This window comes from Scyliorhinus torazame, chromosome 5, assembly GCF_047496885.1.
Source record: "Scyliorhinus torazame isolate Kashiwa2021f chromosome 5, sScyTor2.1, whole genome shotgun sequence".
NCBI lineage: Eukaryota > Metazoa > Chordata > Chondrichthyes > Carcharhiniformes > Scyliorhinidae > Scyliorhinus > Scyliorhinus torazame.
Window position 1 is genome coordinate 126,943,978 of NC_092711.1, and position 15,546 is coordinate 126,959,523.

The 15,546-nt window shown below is 46.4% G+C and overlaps 1 protein-coding gene across 1 annotated transcript in view; it reads right to left on the reverse strand.

Annotated features, from left to right (window-relative positions):
• The window catches only part of LOC140421848 (uncharacterized), an 88,318-nt gene that overhangs the window by 51,229 nt on the left and 21,543 nt on the right, over positions 1–15,546 (reverse strand). The window contains exon 3 of the mRNA XM_072506830.1: positions 1,695–2,034. Coding sequence (XP_072362931.1) covers positions 1,695–2,034 — 340 coding nt within the window. The remainder of the gene's footprint in view (positions 1–1,694; positions 2,035–15,546) is intronic.

The window sequence follows — 15,546 nt, forward strand, 5'->3', positions numbered from 1 at the left end:
CACTGCACTTCCGTGAGCTAGCCCACCTAGCTAGCCTGGTAACCCCCGCCCATGGCTCCAGACAACCTATCCCCTATTGTTCTCCCACCCCCGGCCGAACATACACATTCAAAACATCACAGTCCCCAATCAACACACAGTAGAAAAAATCCCTCCCCCTGAAACAAAGTTTCAAATCTGAGCAACGTCCCAAAAAACTGTTACAGAGAGCACTGCATATACAGATCAAAACGAAGAAAACTTTAACAGAATCGATACCGCAATCCCCTCCCCCAAGGTTCAACGTCCTCAAACCCCTGCCAGCCTTTTGTCTTTGTTAAAGTCCATCGCTTCGTCCGCCAATTCAAAGTAAAGTTCCTGGCCCTCATACGTGACCCACAGACGTGCTGGGTATAACATCCCAAACTTCATCCCCTTCTTGAAGAGGGCCGATTTTACCCTATTGAATCCAGCTCGTCTTTTGGCCAGTTCCGCGCCCAGGTCCTGGTAAATGCGCAACTCACAGTTCTCCCACTTGCAGCTCCGTACCTGCTTGGCCCACCGCAAAATCTGTTCCTTGTCCAGGAACCGGTGCAGTTGCACCCGGATCGGCCTCGGCGGTTCATATCGCTCGCGGCTTCCTCGCAAACGCTCGATGCGCCCTGTGCACTTCCAAGGGTCGAGAAAACGACCCATCTCCCATCAGCTTTTCCAGCAAACTTGTCACACATGCCCTTGCGTCCGACCCCTCACTGCCCCCCGGGAGGCGGACGATCCTCAGGTTCTGTCTCCAGGACCTGTTCTCCAGGTCCTCCTGCAATCTTTTCTGCTGGTCCCTCATCAGCCCCTGTTCCGCCTCCAAAGCGGTTTAAAGGTCCTCGTGCTCGGCCACCTTCGGATCGCCAGTCCGTGGGCTTCCAGCCCCTGTTCCACCCGATCAATCGTTGCCTTAATCAGGTCTAACCCTTCCTTCAGTTGCTTGGCAAAGCTCTCCTGAATGAACTCCACCAGCTGTACCATTGACCACTGTGCCACCAAACCGGAATCCTGCGCCTCCGCCAAGCTTTCCCGTGCTGCAGGTTCTACAGTCACTTTCGCTGCCCAACTAATGCTTCTTTTACGACCACTTCTGGTCCACGGCTCCATATACTGGTGGGGGATTTCTCCTCACTTTGTAAGTTTACTTTGTTTCAGGGTGGAGGGATCCCTTCCCACACTTGGCGCAGATGAACGGTCTCTCACTCTCCACCGGTGTTTCTAATAGAATTCTGAAAAGAATCGTGAGAAAGGGTTCAAAAGGTCCGTCACAAGCTACTCCATGGCTGCCACCAGAAGCCAAAAGGATGAAATTTAGAGACAGTTTGGTCCGGTGGGCTCGTGGAAGGGAGGGAAGCAGCAGAGGCAGCTGATCGGATTTACTCAATCTCAGTCACAAAGAAGCTCCACGAGCTCCTCACACTTCTTGTTGGAGTTGAGGATGGAAGAGACAGGGGAGAGCGAGAGTACTTCAAAAGGAACTAACTTCTGTCAGAGATATTAAAAAGTTTCAATACACTGCGCATTTAACACAAATCTAATTTATTTGACTTTCAGTCAGATTATTAGCCCCTGTAAATGGGCTGGAGTTTGTTATCAGCAGAAAGAGACCCAAATGAACATGGTTCAGTCCTGAATGTGAGGAACAGTAAAATCGAATCACTGTAGTTCCTTGTGGCCTCGTTGGTGTCTCAGCACGTGGGATGACGTGGTGAATCCCTTCCCACACTCGGAGCAGGTGAATGGCCTCTCCCCGGTGTGAATTCGCTGGTGTTCCTCCAGGTCGGATAACAGAGTGAATCCTTTCCCACACTCGGAGCAGGCGAACGGTCTCTCCCCAGTGTGAACTCGCTGGTGTCTCAGCAGGTGGAATGAATGAGTGTATCCCTTCCCACACTTGGCGCAGATGAACGGTCTCTCCTCAGTGTGAATTCGCTGGTGTGTCTGCAGGTTGGATGACTGAGTGAATCCCTTCCCACACTTGGTGCAGACGAATGGCTCCTCCCCAGTGTGAATTCCCTGGTGTGTCAGCAGGTATGATGAGGTTGTAAATTCTTTCCACACACAGAGCAGGTGAATGGCCTCTCCCCCGTGTGAATTCGCTGATGTACAGTGAGGTGAGATGATCGTCTGAACCCAGTCCCACAATGAGAGCATGTAAACGGTCTCTCGTCAGTGTGAACACGTTGATGGCGAATCAGATGCCCAGGACTTTTATAGCACTTCCCACAGACTGGACATTGAAATGGTCTCTCATCAGTGTGAACTCGCTGGTGTGTCTTCAGGCACCATGATTCAGTGAATTTCTTCCCACACTTGGAGCAAGTGAATGGCCGCTCCCCAGTGTGAACTGGCTGGTGTGTGGACAGAGTGGATAACCGAGTGAATCCCTTCCCACACGTGGAGCAGGTGAATGGTCTCTCCCCAGTGTGACTGTGTCGATAAGTTTCCAATGCGATCCTTGGCCGATCTACCGCAGCACCATTTTCCCCACACGGTCCCCATATCCCTCGATATCTTCAGTATCTCGAACCCTATCAATATTTGTCTTGAACAGACATGATGACTGAGGCTCCATATTCCTCTGGGGTACAGAATTCCAAAGCTTCACCACATCCTCGAGTGAAGATATCCCTCCTCATCTCAGCGTTCTCTCTATTTTTCTACCTGTTCCCTATAACCCTCAATTCCATTGTCAATAAAATATCTGTCAAACTTGTGCTTCAATATATTCAATGACCCCCAGATACAACTGGCCCCTGTGGAGGAGAAATCCAAAGACTAACAACCCTCTGAGGGAAGAGATGACTGGAAATCTATAACGTAGCCACAGTCTTATATTACAAGACGAGAAATAATAATAAATTTACTATATTACAGAACGGTAAATAATATATCTAATCTGTACCATGTAACAACACTAGACATATCCCTGTCCATTATTAATTTAATTGCCCTGAAATGTCAGCCATCTCCTGGGGAACCCACCCCTTTAATTGTGAACATTAGGAAAGAGACAAGCCTTTTTTGAAATAAATTTAGAGTAAACAATTATTTTTTTCCAATTAAGGGGCAATTTAGCGTGGCCAATCCACCTACCCTGCACATCTTTGGGTGGTGGAGGTGAGTCATGCAGACACGGGGAGAATGTGCGAACTCCACACGGACAGTGACCCAGGGCCGGGATCGAACACGGGTCATCAACGCCGTGAGACAGCAGTGCTAATCGTTGCACCACCATGCCACCAGAGAGCATCCTTTCAGTCAGACACTAAATATGTCAACCTGTTAAGTAGATGGGTGGGAAGAGTTGGAAACACTTTGTGGAGCTGCTAATCCTCATGAAATTTCCCCCCCCAATTATAATAATCTTTATTGTCACAAGTAGGCTTACAATAACACTGCAATGACGTTACTGTGAAAAGTCCCTAGTTGCTATGTTCCAGTACCTGTTCGGGTACACAGATGCAGATTTAAGAATGTCCAATTCACCTAACAAGCACGACTTTTGGAACTGGTAGGAGGAAATCGGAGCACCCGGAGGAAACCCACGCAGACACGTGGAGAACGTGCAGACTCCACACAGACAGTGACCCAAGCCGGAAATCGACCCTGGGACCCTGGTGCTGTGAATAAATAGTGCTAACCACTGTGCAATTTAGCATGGTTCCAGTTTGGGCTCAAATCATCAATGAGGACTCTGATCTCTGGGAAGGAAGGAAACCCTGGCAGGTGGGCGGGGAGGATTCACAATCACCCGCTGGTGGCCCCAAACCCCCCAATAAGACCCATTGGTTTTATTGTCCGTCTGCAGACAGGAGCTGGAGAACTGAACCCAGGCAGAGGAGAGGGAGGGAGAAAACTGGAAGTGGAGAAAATAAATGGTGCAGATAGTGAGATGGGTTTGGATTTCAGCCCAGGGAGAAGGGAGAGTGTGGGACGGGGAAATATGTTCCAGAAAAACGAGAATTATCTGTTCAGAATTTCTATCCTGGACTGACAGTAATGGCTTTTGTTTTTTTTAAATAAAAATAAATTTAGAGTACCCAATTCATTTTTTCCCCAATTAAGGTGAATTTTAGCAAGGCCAATTCACGTACACTGCACAGACTTTTGGATTGTGGGGATCAGACCCACGCAGACATGGGGAGAATGTGCAAACTCCATACAGACAGTGACCCGGGGCTGAGATCAAACCCGAGTCCTCGGCTAACCACTGAGCCACCGGGCCTGCCGCTAGTGATGACTTTTGTAAACTCCTTTTACAGGATCTTACAAGGGGAGGATTTACAGATGGAAACTCAAATCAAACTTCACATCAAGATTTAACAGAGTCACTCCATTCATCAGGACCTGAATATCATTGGCCTATGAATGTGGAAGAAGAAATGTTTGTCTGTTCCGTCTGTAGGGAAAGATATTCTTTAAAAAAAAATTAGTGTGCCCAATTATTGTTTTCCAATTAAGGGGCAATTTAGCGTGGCCAATCCACCTACACTGAACATCTTTGGGTGGGGGAGGTGAGACCCATGCAGACATGGGAAGAATGTGCAAACTCCACACAGACATCGAACCCAGATCCTCAGCGCCATAGGCAGCAGTGCTAACCACTGCCCCTAGGGTTGTGAGTTTGCGACATGGGGTCTTTGTGTCACTGAACAGAGCCGCACTTGGGATCAGACTTACATTGAATTCGTGAGATGCAGGGATCAGGATTTGCTTCTATTTCTTTACTTCTCTGATCTGCAATTAGCTATCTGGGTCTGTGAAAACCGGTGTAATGGAAGGGCAAGTTACCCAGGACAAAGGATAATTGCTGGCCAGGTTGTCCATTCTGAGCAATGTGGAATAAGCTTCTCCCAGTCATTGAAAATGTTGCCCCCAACAAACATGGTGGCCGCACATGCGCTCCACTGCACATTGTCCCGAGTAAAGATGGCGGTCGTTACCCCGAACCGATTACTGGACCCTCGTGGCCCCTCTCCGTGAAACGGGGGAACCAGGAAGTGGGCTTGCACATGTTTGGAAAACTTTTCCACGCACCAACCAGACCTATCGCTCCCTGCGTTCCACAGGATTCCTCTTACCCTTTGTGGATCCGAGATAAAAGCTCCTCTCCATCGCCATTACCCGCCCTCGTTCACTCTGATTAGTTGGAGGACCAGCCGCTCCCGGTCGGTCCTCCAGAGGCCCCCTTCTTTCTATTGGCCCGGAGCTGCCGTCAATCACTCCCCGGGCATTGTGATGTGGAGCATGCGCAGTATAGCTCACGTCCAGGGACAGGCACTTGTTTGTCTCATCTTCAGGCGGGAAGGAGGCGGATAAGCGGAGGCAGCGTTAGGGGCAGTGGGTGGGAGGGGAGGCTTCACACACACCCAGTGGAGCCCTCAACACCCCCAATAACAAACTAGCGGCACCGCCTCAACACCCAACACAACGGCAGCTGCCGCTTTCTCCCGGTGCCGGGCCCCAGTGGACAAATGTGGCTTCAGGAAGGAAATGCAGCAATAGATTTGTTCAGGAGAAATTATCTTTAACTCACTTTACTGATCCTGGAGCAGGAACAGGGAATGTGGGGAATTTCTATCCTGCACTCACACTGATGGATTTGTTCAGGAGAAATTATCTTTAACTCACTTTATTGATCCTGGAGCAGGAGGAGAAAATGGGGGCAGTTTCTATCCTGCACTCACACTGATGGATTTGTTCAGGAGAAATAATCTTTAACTCACTTTGTTGATCCTGGAGCAGGGGGAGAGAATGGGGGCAATTTCTATCCTACTCTCACACTGATGGATTTGTCAATGCAGATGGTAGAACTTAAATTCAAGGGATAATCTGGAATTCAAAGCTCCACTCAGTATTAATGACCTTGAAACCATTGTGGTGAGTGTGTGGGACTGGGATTTGCAGCTTTGGGAAACGAGATTATTCCCCAGAAATGAGAATTATCTGTTCTGAATTTCTGACCTGTATAAATTGATTTCACAGGGTTACAAGAAATGGATTGACAGACCGGCATCACATCACGATCTGACCGTCACTCAATTCATCAGGGATCTGAATGTCATCAGCTTTTGAATGGGGAAGGAGAAATGTTTGTTCTGTCTGTGGGAAAAGATTTCAAACATCAGTGTGACTGGAAAAGCACCGAGACACCCCCCCTCCCCCCGAGTGAGTGTGTTCCAGTGAACTGACTGGAAAGAGCTTGAACAATTTACACAGCCTGAAAAACACACCATTCACGGCGAGAAGAAACTACACGTGTTCTGTGTGGAAGAAGCTTCAACTGATCGTCCAAAATGGAGAGACACAAGGACGCCGGTACCATTGAGAAACCGTGGAAATGTGGGGATTGTGGGAAGGGATTCAGTTACCCTTCTGAGCTGGAAACTCATCACCGCAGTCACACCGGGGAGAGGCCATTCACCTGTTCCGAGCGTGGAAAGGGATTCACTCGACTAACACATCTGACTGCGCACCAACTTGTTTACTCTGACATGAGACCTTTTAAATGTTCCGATTGTGAGAAGAGCTTTAAAAACAAATTTAATCTTCTGACACACCAGTGAGTTCACACTGGGGAGAGGCCGTTCACTTGCTCCGAGTGTGGGAAGGGATTCACTCAGTTACCCAGCCATTTGACACACCAGCGAGTTCACACTGGAGAGAAACCATTCACCTGTCCTGAGTGTGAGGTGACATTCGCTTAGTTATGCAAATTGTTGGATCATCAGCGGGTTCACACTGGGGAGAGACCATTCACCTGCTGTGTGTGTGGGAAGGGATTCGCTCAGTCTCCAACCTGCTGAGACACCAGCGCATTCACACTGGGGTGAGACAGTTCTCCTGCTCTGAATGTGGGAAGGGATTCACTCAGCACAACTCACCTCAAACCAACATTTTCACTCTGACACAAGACCTTTTAAATGTTCCGCCTGTGAGAAGAGTTTCAACAGCAAAATGGATCTGCTGATTATCAGCACAGTCACACTGGAGAGAGGCCGTTCACCTGCGCCGTGTGTGGGAAGGGATTCACTCAGCAGTCCCTCCGGCTGAAACATGAGCGCATTCACACCAGAGAGACAATATTCATCTGCTCTGTGTGTTGGAAGGGATTCACTCGTTCATTCACCCTGCAGAAACACCAGCGAGTTCACAAGCGATTACAGGGATTGGATTCTGTTATTGCTGCTGTCAATGATGAAGGGGCAGCACGGTAGCCTTGTGGATAGCACAATTGCTTCACAGCTCCAGGGTCCCAGGTTTGATTCCAGCTTGGGTCACTGTCTGTGCGGAGTCTGCACATCCTCCTCGTGTGTGCGTGGGTTTCCTCCGGGTGCTCCGGTTTCCTCCCACAGTCCAAAGATGTGCAGGTTAGGTGGATTGGCCATGATAAATTGCCCTTAGTGTCCAAAATTGCCCTTAGTGTTGGGTGGGGTTACTGGGTTATGGGGATAGGGTGCCGGCGTTGACCTTGGGTAGGGTGCTCTTTCCAAGAGCCGGTGCAGACCCGATGGGCCGAATGGCCTCCTTCTGCACTGTAAATTCTATGATAATCTATGATAATCACATCCAGGACTGACCATGTTCATTCTGACAGTTGGAGTTTGTTTCAGTTGATGTTAATCATTCCTGTGACTTCGCCGGAGTTTAATATTCTGTATATAGATTAATTAAATTAGCTTTGTGTTGACAATGTTCCAGTCCTTGATTTCTCTAAGATAGGAGGAGACTGATTGATGTCCTGTTACCGACTGTTCCATTGTTGGATCTTTACTGATTTGTTTTGGACAATGTGGTAAAGCAAAGAGTAAGACCAGAGAGAAAGATAAGAATATGGGAAATGATAAACAGACTGTGGCAGGAAGAGACTCAGATTTCATCAGATAAACACTACAAAAATAATAAAAGGACAAAACTAAAGGCTCTGTAGCAAAACACAAGTAGCATTTGAAACAAAACTGATGAATTGACAGCACATATAGAAATAAGTAAGTACAATCTGATGGCCATTGCAGAGACATAGATTGGGACCTGAATTTTTTTATATTCATTCATGGCATGTGGGTGTCGCTGGCCAGTCCAACATATATTGCCCATCCCTCATTTCCCTTCAAAAGGTGGTGGTGAGCTGAATATTGTAGTGTATGTGAAATTTAGGAAGGACAGAAATCTCGGAAAAGGTGGAAGAGCAGCTGTTAATTATTGATGGTGTTAGCACATTAGACAGGGATGACCTAAGTTCAGGAAACCAGGATGTAGGAGTGGTTTGGTTTGAGAGGAAAAATGGTAAAGGCAAAAATTTACTTCTGGGAGTGGTGTACAGGCCTCCTAATTGTAACTACACATTGGACAAAGTGTAAAGGAAGAGATAATGGGAGTTGGTCAGAAACGGTACAGCAATAATCAAGGGGGATTTTAGTCTACTTATAGACTGGAAAAATCAGATGGTCGAAGGTAGCATGGATGAGGAGTTCACAGAATGTTTTTGCGATAGTTTCTACAATCAGCACATTTTGGAGCCAACCAGAGGGCAGCTTATACCAGACTGGTATTGTGCAACAAGATCGGATTAATTGATAACCTCATGGTGAAGGCATCCCCAGGTAACAACGATCATAATATGATTGAATTTGACATGCAGTTTGAGGGGAAGAAGATTGAATCCAAGATGAGTAAGTAAAGCTTAAATAAGAGCAATTATGAGGGCATCAAAGCAGAGCTTGCTAAAATGAACTTTCAAATGAGCTTGTATGTCAGGTCAATAGAGATTCAGTAGCAGACATTGAAAGGGATATTTCAGTATACACAGAATAGATACATTCTCATAAGAATGGAAAATTCCAAGGGGAGGACCAAACAAATTAAAGACATACAATGTTTTTTAAAAAAGCACGTAACAGTGCAAAGGCAGATTTCAGGTCAGAACATTGGGCAGAATTTAAAGAAAAGATAAACACAAAAATATTAATGAGGAAAATAATTAGAGTACCAGAGAAAGTTGGCTAGAAATATAAAGGCAGATAGAGTTTCAATAGATATTTGTGTTTGTGAATAATTCAAACGAGTTTGATTCTCTAGAAAGCTAGTCTGGGAAATTAACAATGAAAAGTAAGGAGATGTCAAATGAATGGAACAGTATTTGCATCAGTCTTCACTGCAGAGGAATCAAGTAACATTCCGGAAATATCTGTAAATCAGGCGTATAATATTGGCATGGACTGAAGATTGGCTAACCAATGGGAAACAGTGTAGACATAAATGAGTATGTTTCTGATTGGTGGGATGTGATGAGTGGTGTGCTTTAGGGATCAGTACTGGAGACTCCACTTATTATAATTTATGAACTTATGGTGGTGGCCAGGGTGTGAGTGGTCGCACGTTTGGTGGTTCCTGCCCGTGCCGGTGTGTTTGGATCTTTTCTCCGGCTAATGGGTGGATTTGTTGAGGTGCAGGAGAGGTGGAAAGGGAGTGTGTCCCACCAGTGGATAGATATGTGGACCCGGAGTGGTTTTAAAAGGAAGGAGCAGTTGTGAGAAGCTGTGCCTGCGACACGGAGGAAGATGGCGGAGGGTAAGGGTCCGGCCCTACCGGCTCAGTGGTCAATAGAGCAGCTGATGGACTTCTTGAACGAGAAGTTCACCCAGCAGAGGAGGGAGACTTGGGCAGACCTGGCAAGGACGGTAGACCCGATTAAGGCAGGGATCAACCACTTGGAAACAAGGCTGTAGGCTCAGAACCAGGTGACCCAGAAGGTGGAGGAGATGGTGGGGGAGCACGAGGAGCAGCTCACCTCGATGGCGGCCGAATTGGGGGTGGTGCGCGACACTCAGAGTCGACGTCAGGACACTCAAGATTTGTTTCGTTATTCATTATTTAACATATGTATATCTATTTATTACATGTGTCTTCATTTTAAATTGAATAACTCTAGACTCTGGAAAATACACCATTGAATTGCAAACATGTTTGACAAACAAAAGAAAGCGTTTCACTCAGTAATACAAATCCCATGGTGCTTTGTTGAGATTAACCACAGTCAACTTTTAAACAAAGTCAAATATAGTTAAATGGAAGTGAATTGAGAATTATGTGTTGCTTATATTTGACCCCTCTGTGTTTTGCTGTGAAACATTCTGCAGCCTAAATACCGTTCATGTACAAGAAAGGAGGGCTGACAGCAAATCCGCATTGAGCCTGGATTTCCTCATCTCCTTGAGTGGCTTTTCCGGTTTCTCCATCATGAAGACTGTTTTTTCTTTCCACAAAGCTGGTTCAGTTAAGTCTCATTTCCTCTAAGTCAATTACAGTATCGTTTGTGTCTGTCCTTTTGAGTGCAAATTATTATAAGACATCCTTCAATCTGACCTGTTGCATTTGCTGCTCCCAATGCCATCTGATCTACTTTAGAGAGACTAAATGCTGACTGGGTGGCCGCTTTGCAAAACACCTTTGCTCCATCCACAAGCTGGAGCCAGATCCTCCTATCACTTGCTATTTCAACTCACTGTCCTGCTCTCATGTCCACATGTCCGACCTTGGCCTGCTGCAATGTTCCCCTGAAGCCCAGCACAAAGCCGAGGAACAGCACCTCATCCTCCGATTAGGCATGTTACAGCTCCTCCCCCTTCACCGCATGCTTATTTCCATCAACTTATTTTCATTGCTTTCATTTTCATCTTTTACCCTCACCATTGCACGCTCCCCCCTCCCCCACATCCCCCTAGCCCATCTCATCCCTCTTGGGAAATCCGCCCCGTTCCGTATTGTCCTCTTACACACGACTTACTTTTGTTCTGCCATTAACGCATTCTTATCTCATAATACGCTACTATGGGGCAGCATGGTAGCACAGTTGCTTCACAGCTCCAGGGTCCCAGGTTCGATTCCTGGCTTGGGTCACTGTCTGTGTGGAGTCAGCACGTTCTCCCCGTGTGCATGGGTTTTCTCCGGGTGCTCCGGTTTCCTCCCACAGTCCAAAGATGTGCAGAGTAGGTGTATTGGCCATGGTAAATTGCCCTTAGTGACCAAAAAGATTAGGAGGGGTTATTGGGTTACGGGGATAGGGTGGAAGTGAGGGCTTAAGTGGGTAGGTGCAGACTCGATGGGCCGAATGCCCTCTTTCTGCACTATATGTTCCAATGAACATTCTCCACTCTCACTATCCGCCGCTTCCAGCCTCTCTCCACAAACAACCTCACAGAGACCAGGGGGGAGACACTGACCCAGTGACAATGTCACTGCATTAGTCACCCAGAGAGACAGGAGAATGTTCTGGGGACATGGGCTCCAATCCATTAAATTAATGAAATCTGGAATTTAAAGTTCCCTGTGTCTGCGTGGGTTTCCTCTGGGTGCTCCGGTTTCCTCCCACAGTCCAAAGATGTGCCGATAAGGGGGATTGGCTATGCTAAAATGCCCTTAGTGTCCAAAAAGGTTAGGTGGGTTACTGGGCACGGGGATCGGGTGGAGGCATGGGCTTAAGAATGGTGCTCTTTCCACAGGCCGGTGCAGACTCAATGGGCTGAATAGCCTCCTTCTACACTGTAAATTCTATGATCAGCACCGTTCTTAGCTTTGATTACACCCATTTACATTCCCTTTTTCTTTTCATCCAAGACATTTTTGTCATTCTCCACCTATCGCTGGCCCTTTCGAGGCCCAATGCTTCACGCCACCCCACCCCCGCTAGTCTAAATCTGACCCTATTTTCAGTTCTCCAGCTTTGACAGTCACCCAGACTTGAAAGGTCAGCTGCCATCTCGCTCCACAGAGGCTGTCAGACCTGCTGAGGTTGTCTAGTATTTTCTGTTTCAGTTTGATGCATCTGCAGTAAGTTGCTTTTACCGCCCATTTAGACATGTTTGTGATGGTGATTAAAAATGTTCAGCTGCATCTGTAAACCTATTAAATTCCGTTGTGGTTGGGCTTCCACATTGCTGGAGGAGGTGCTGATGACAGGGGGACTGGAGAAGGGGGTAATATCGACTGTTTATTTTGGAGGAGGAGAAGGTGTCGCTGGAAGGGATCAAGGCAAATTGGGAGGAAGAGTTGGGAGAGGGTATGAAGGAGGGGTTCTGGTGTGAGGTGCTCCGGAGGGTGAACGCCTCCACCTCATGTGCGGTTTGGGGCTGATACAGCTGAAGTTGATGTATTGAGCACACCTTACAAGGGTGAGGATGAACCGGCTCTTTGAGGGGGTAGAAGATGTGTGTGAACGTTGCGGCGGGGGGGGGGCGCAAATCACGTTCATATGTTTTGGTCCTGTCCAAAGCTGGAGGATTACTGGGAGGTTTTTAGGGTAATCTCTAAAGTGGTGCATGTGAAACTGGACACGGGCCCTTGGGAGGCCACATTCGGGGTGTCGGACCAGCCGGGGTTGGAAGCTAGCACGGAGGCAATGTTGTAGCGTTCGCCTCGTTGATCGCCCGAAGGCAGATCCGGTTAGGGTGGAGATCAACCTCTCCACCCTATGCCCTGGCTGGCTGGAATTCCTGATCTTGAGAAGGTCAAATTTGAACTGAGGGGAAGGATGGAGGGGTTCTACAATTCTTGGGCATTATTAATTATGCACTTTCGAGAATTGGATTACATCGAACATTAGGGGGGGGTAGGGCTGGGAGGGAGGGAGACTGTATGTGTTAATGGTGACTATGGGTGACTCCTGATTCCTTTTTGTCATTTAATTATGTTAACATGCGGGCTAATGTTTGGGGGTTTGGTGGGAGGATGGGATCGTTGTTATTGATATTGGGATTGACATTACATTCGTTACTGATTATGGTTTATTGTTGAATGTAAATTTGGGAGAAAATGTGTAAAAGGAGGAGAATAAAAATATATTTAAAAAAAATTTCTGTAGTGGATAAACAAACTGCTAATATCCGAACTTTTCCAAAATAGGAAAATCTTTTTCTTGTCATTGCGTCTTGAAAAGTCAGTACTTCTGATTTTGTTTAATACATTTCAATGTCTTATGTAAGACTAAATCTCCTATTCCTCTGACATACGAGATTGGGAACAAATGTATTTTGTGCAACCATTCCTCACACAAAATGAGAAGCACTTCATGTTTCTACCCGGTTTCGAACCTTTCGCGTGTGAGGCGAATGTGATAACCACGACACTTCAGAAGCCGCTGGCAGTGCAAAAGCCAACGGACCTCTGCCACGTTCAACTGAACTGCCTTGCTGCAGCTTCTCACGGTTTGGCTGGGAGGCCAGGTCACTTCTTACAAGCACACGTCTGTTTCTTTAAAACAGATGTCTCAACTTAGAAGACCAGATGAAATAGAACTTATACTGAACTTAAACATTTGTTCAGCAAATATGTAATGGAGCAATGCTCTCTCGTCAATTATTAATGCAGCATTCTTATCTTCCAGAAAAATTCAAAAAACTTTACACAATATTTGTTTTGTTATCCAAAACTTAACATCAGTATATTTATTTGTCACATGTGTCTTCATTTCAAACTGAATAACTCCGAAATATACACCTTAGAATTGTAAAGATGACTGATCAACAAAAGAAAGCATTTTACTGGGTAATACAAATCCCATGGTGTTTTGTTGAGTTTGACCACAGTCAGATTTTAAACAAAGTCAAATATCATTAAATAGAAGAGAATTGAGAATGTGTTGCTTATATTTGACCCCTCTGTGTTTTGGTGTGAAACATTCTGCAGCCTAAATCCCGTTCATGTATAAGAAAGGAGGGGTGACAGCAAATCCGCACTGAGCCTGGATTTCCTCATCTCCCTGAGTGGCTTTTCCTGTTTCTCTATCATGAAGACCGTTTTTTCTTTCCAAAAAGCTGGTTCAGTTAAGTCTCTGGCATTTCCTCTCAGTTACAATATCATTTGTGCCTGTCCTTTTGAGTACACATTACTGTTAGACATCCTTCAATCTGGCCTGTTGCATTTGCTGCTCCCAATGCGATCTACTCTACATCGGAGAGACTAAATGCCGACTGTGTGTGAGAATATGGATCAAGCTACTGGATGTCAAACCGAGTTTTAGTTTGGATCTAGAATCAAGCTTGATGGGAAAATGAAATGTCAAAAAGAACTTTTTGGTCTAACTGAATTTATGTCATCTCTTATGTTTTTGAACCAGACAAATTGCAGTAACGGCCTTGGGAATGGGTGCACTAGGCTTAAAGGTAATTATAATTGGGGGGGCTGAATTATAATTGAGCTGAGAGCACAGATAGGAATGCGAGGGAGCTGCCCTCAGAAATAAACCAAAAATGTATAAATCCTGCTGTTAGATGTATTGACTTTGGCTTGCTGGTGTAACTCTGAAGAGATACAGTGGTTTTAGCCCCGGCCGAGAAATAAACATGTTAAAGTTACGAGCTGTTCGACTGATCATTTCATCCGGACTGGCTGCAAAAGAATCCTCATTTGGTGGAGAATGCGGGCTTTCAAGGAGACTCCCTGGAACCTGACGGCGTAACAGATTGATCGCATTCGGACGCTGAGGAGGGAATTGGCCACCAAACGCAAGTACCCTTGTTACCACTTTGGTTTCCCCCTCTGCTGTCCTGAGTGTGGCCACGCCCTGCTGTTCGGTTTCGGTGGAGACTCTGACAAAATCCTCAGCGTTACGAAACCCTTTGGATTTCGGCGGCAGCGGTGCGCAGGGGCCTTCTGGGAGGTGAGTAGTGTATTTAAAAAGCCTTACCTTTTCAGGAGCAGCCCTTTGGATTTCGGCGGCAGCGGTGCGCAGGGGCCTTCTTGGAGGTGAGTAGTGTATTTAAAAACCTTACCTTTTCAGGAGCAGCCCTTTGGATTTCGGCGGCAGCGGTGCGCAGGGGCCTTCTTGGAGGTGAGTAGTGTATTTAAAAACCTTACCTTTTCAGGAGCAGCCCTTTGGATTTCGGCGGCAGCGGTGCGCAGGGGCCTTCTGGGAGGTGAGTAGTGTATTTAAAAACCTTACCTTTACAGGAGCAGCCCTTTGGATTTCGGCGGCAGCGGTGCGCAGGGGCCTTCTTGGAGGTGAGTAGTGTATTTAAAAACCTATACCTTTTTTCAAATTGTGTGTGTCGGGGGGAAACTGAAGTGACATCACAGAAAAGCTGTGACCTGAGTGGCTGGTTGGGATTCTAACCTAAATTTAAAAAAAAAAAAAATTGAGTATTTGGGAACTAATTAAACATAATAACTTAATTATAATTTAGAGGATATCTAAGCCAGAGATCGGAGAATATTATAGTTAGCTATCGCATTTCTATTAGAAATCTAGTGCTAGGAACCAGATAGTTGACAGTAACTTTGCAATTTAAAAAAAAAGTATTTATTAAAAAAAAAGACAAATTTTAATTTTAATTAATTGACGCAATGTCAGTTAGAGGGGTGCTGTGCTCTGACTGTGAGATGTGGCAGGTCCGGGAGGCTTCCGGCGTCCCGGATGGCTTCATCTGCAGAAAGTGCACCCAACTGCAGCTCCTCACAGACCGCATGGTTCGGTTGGAGCAGCAATTGGATGCACTTAGGAGCATGCAGGTGGCGGAAAGCGTCATAGAT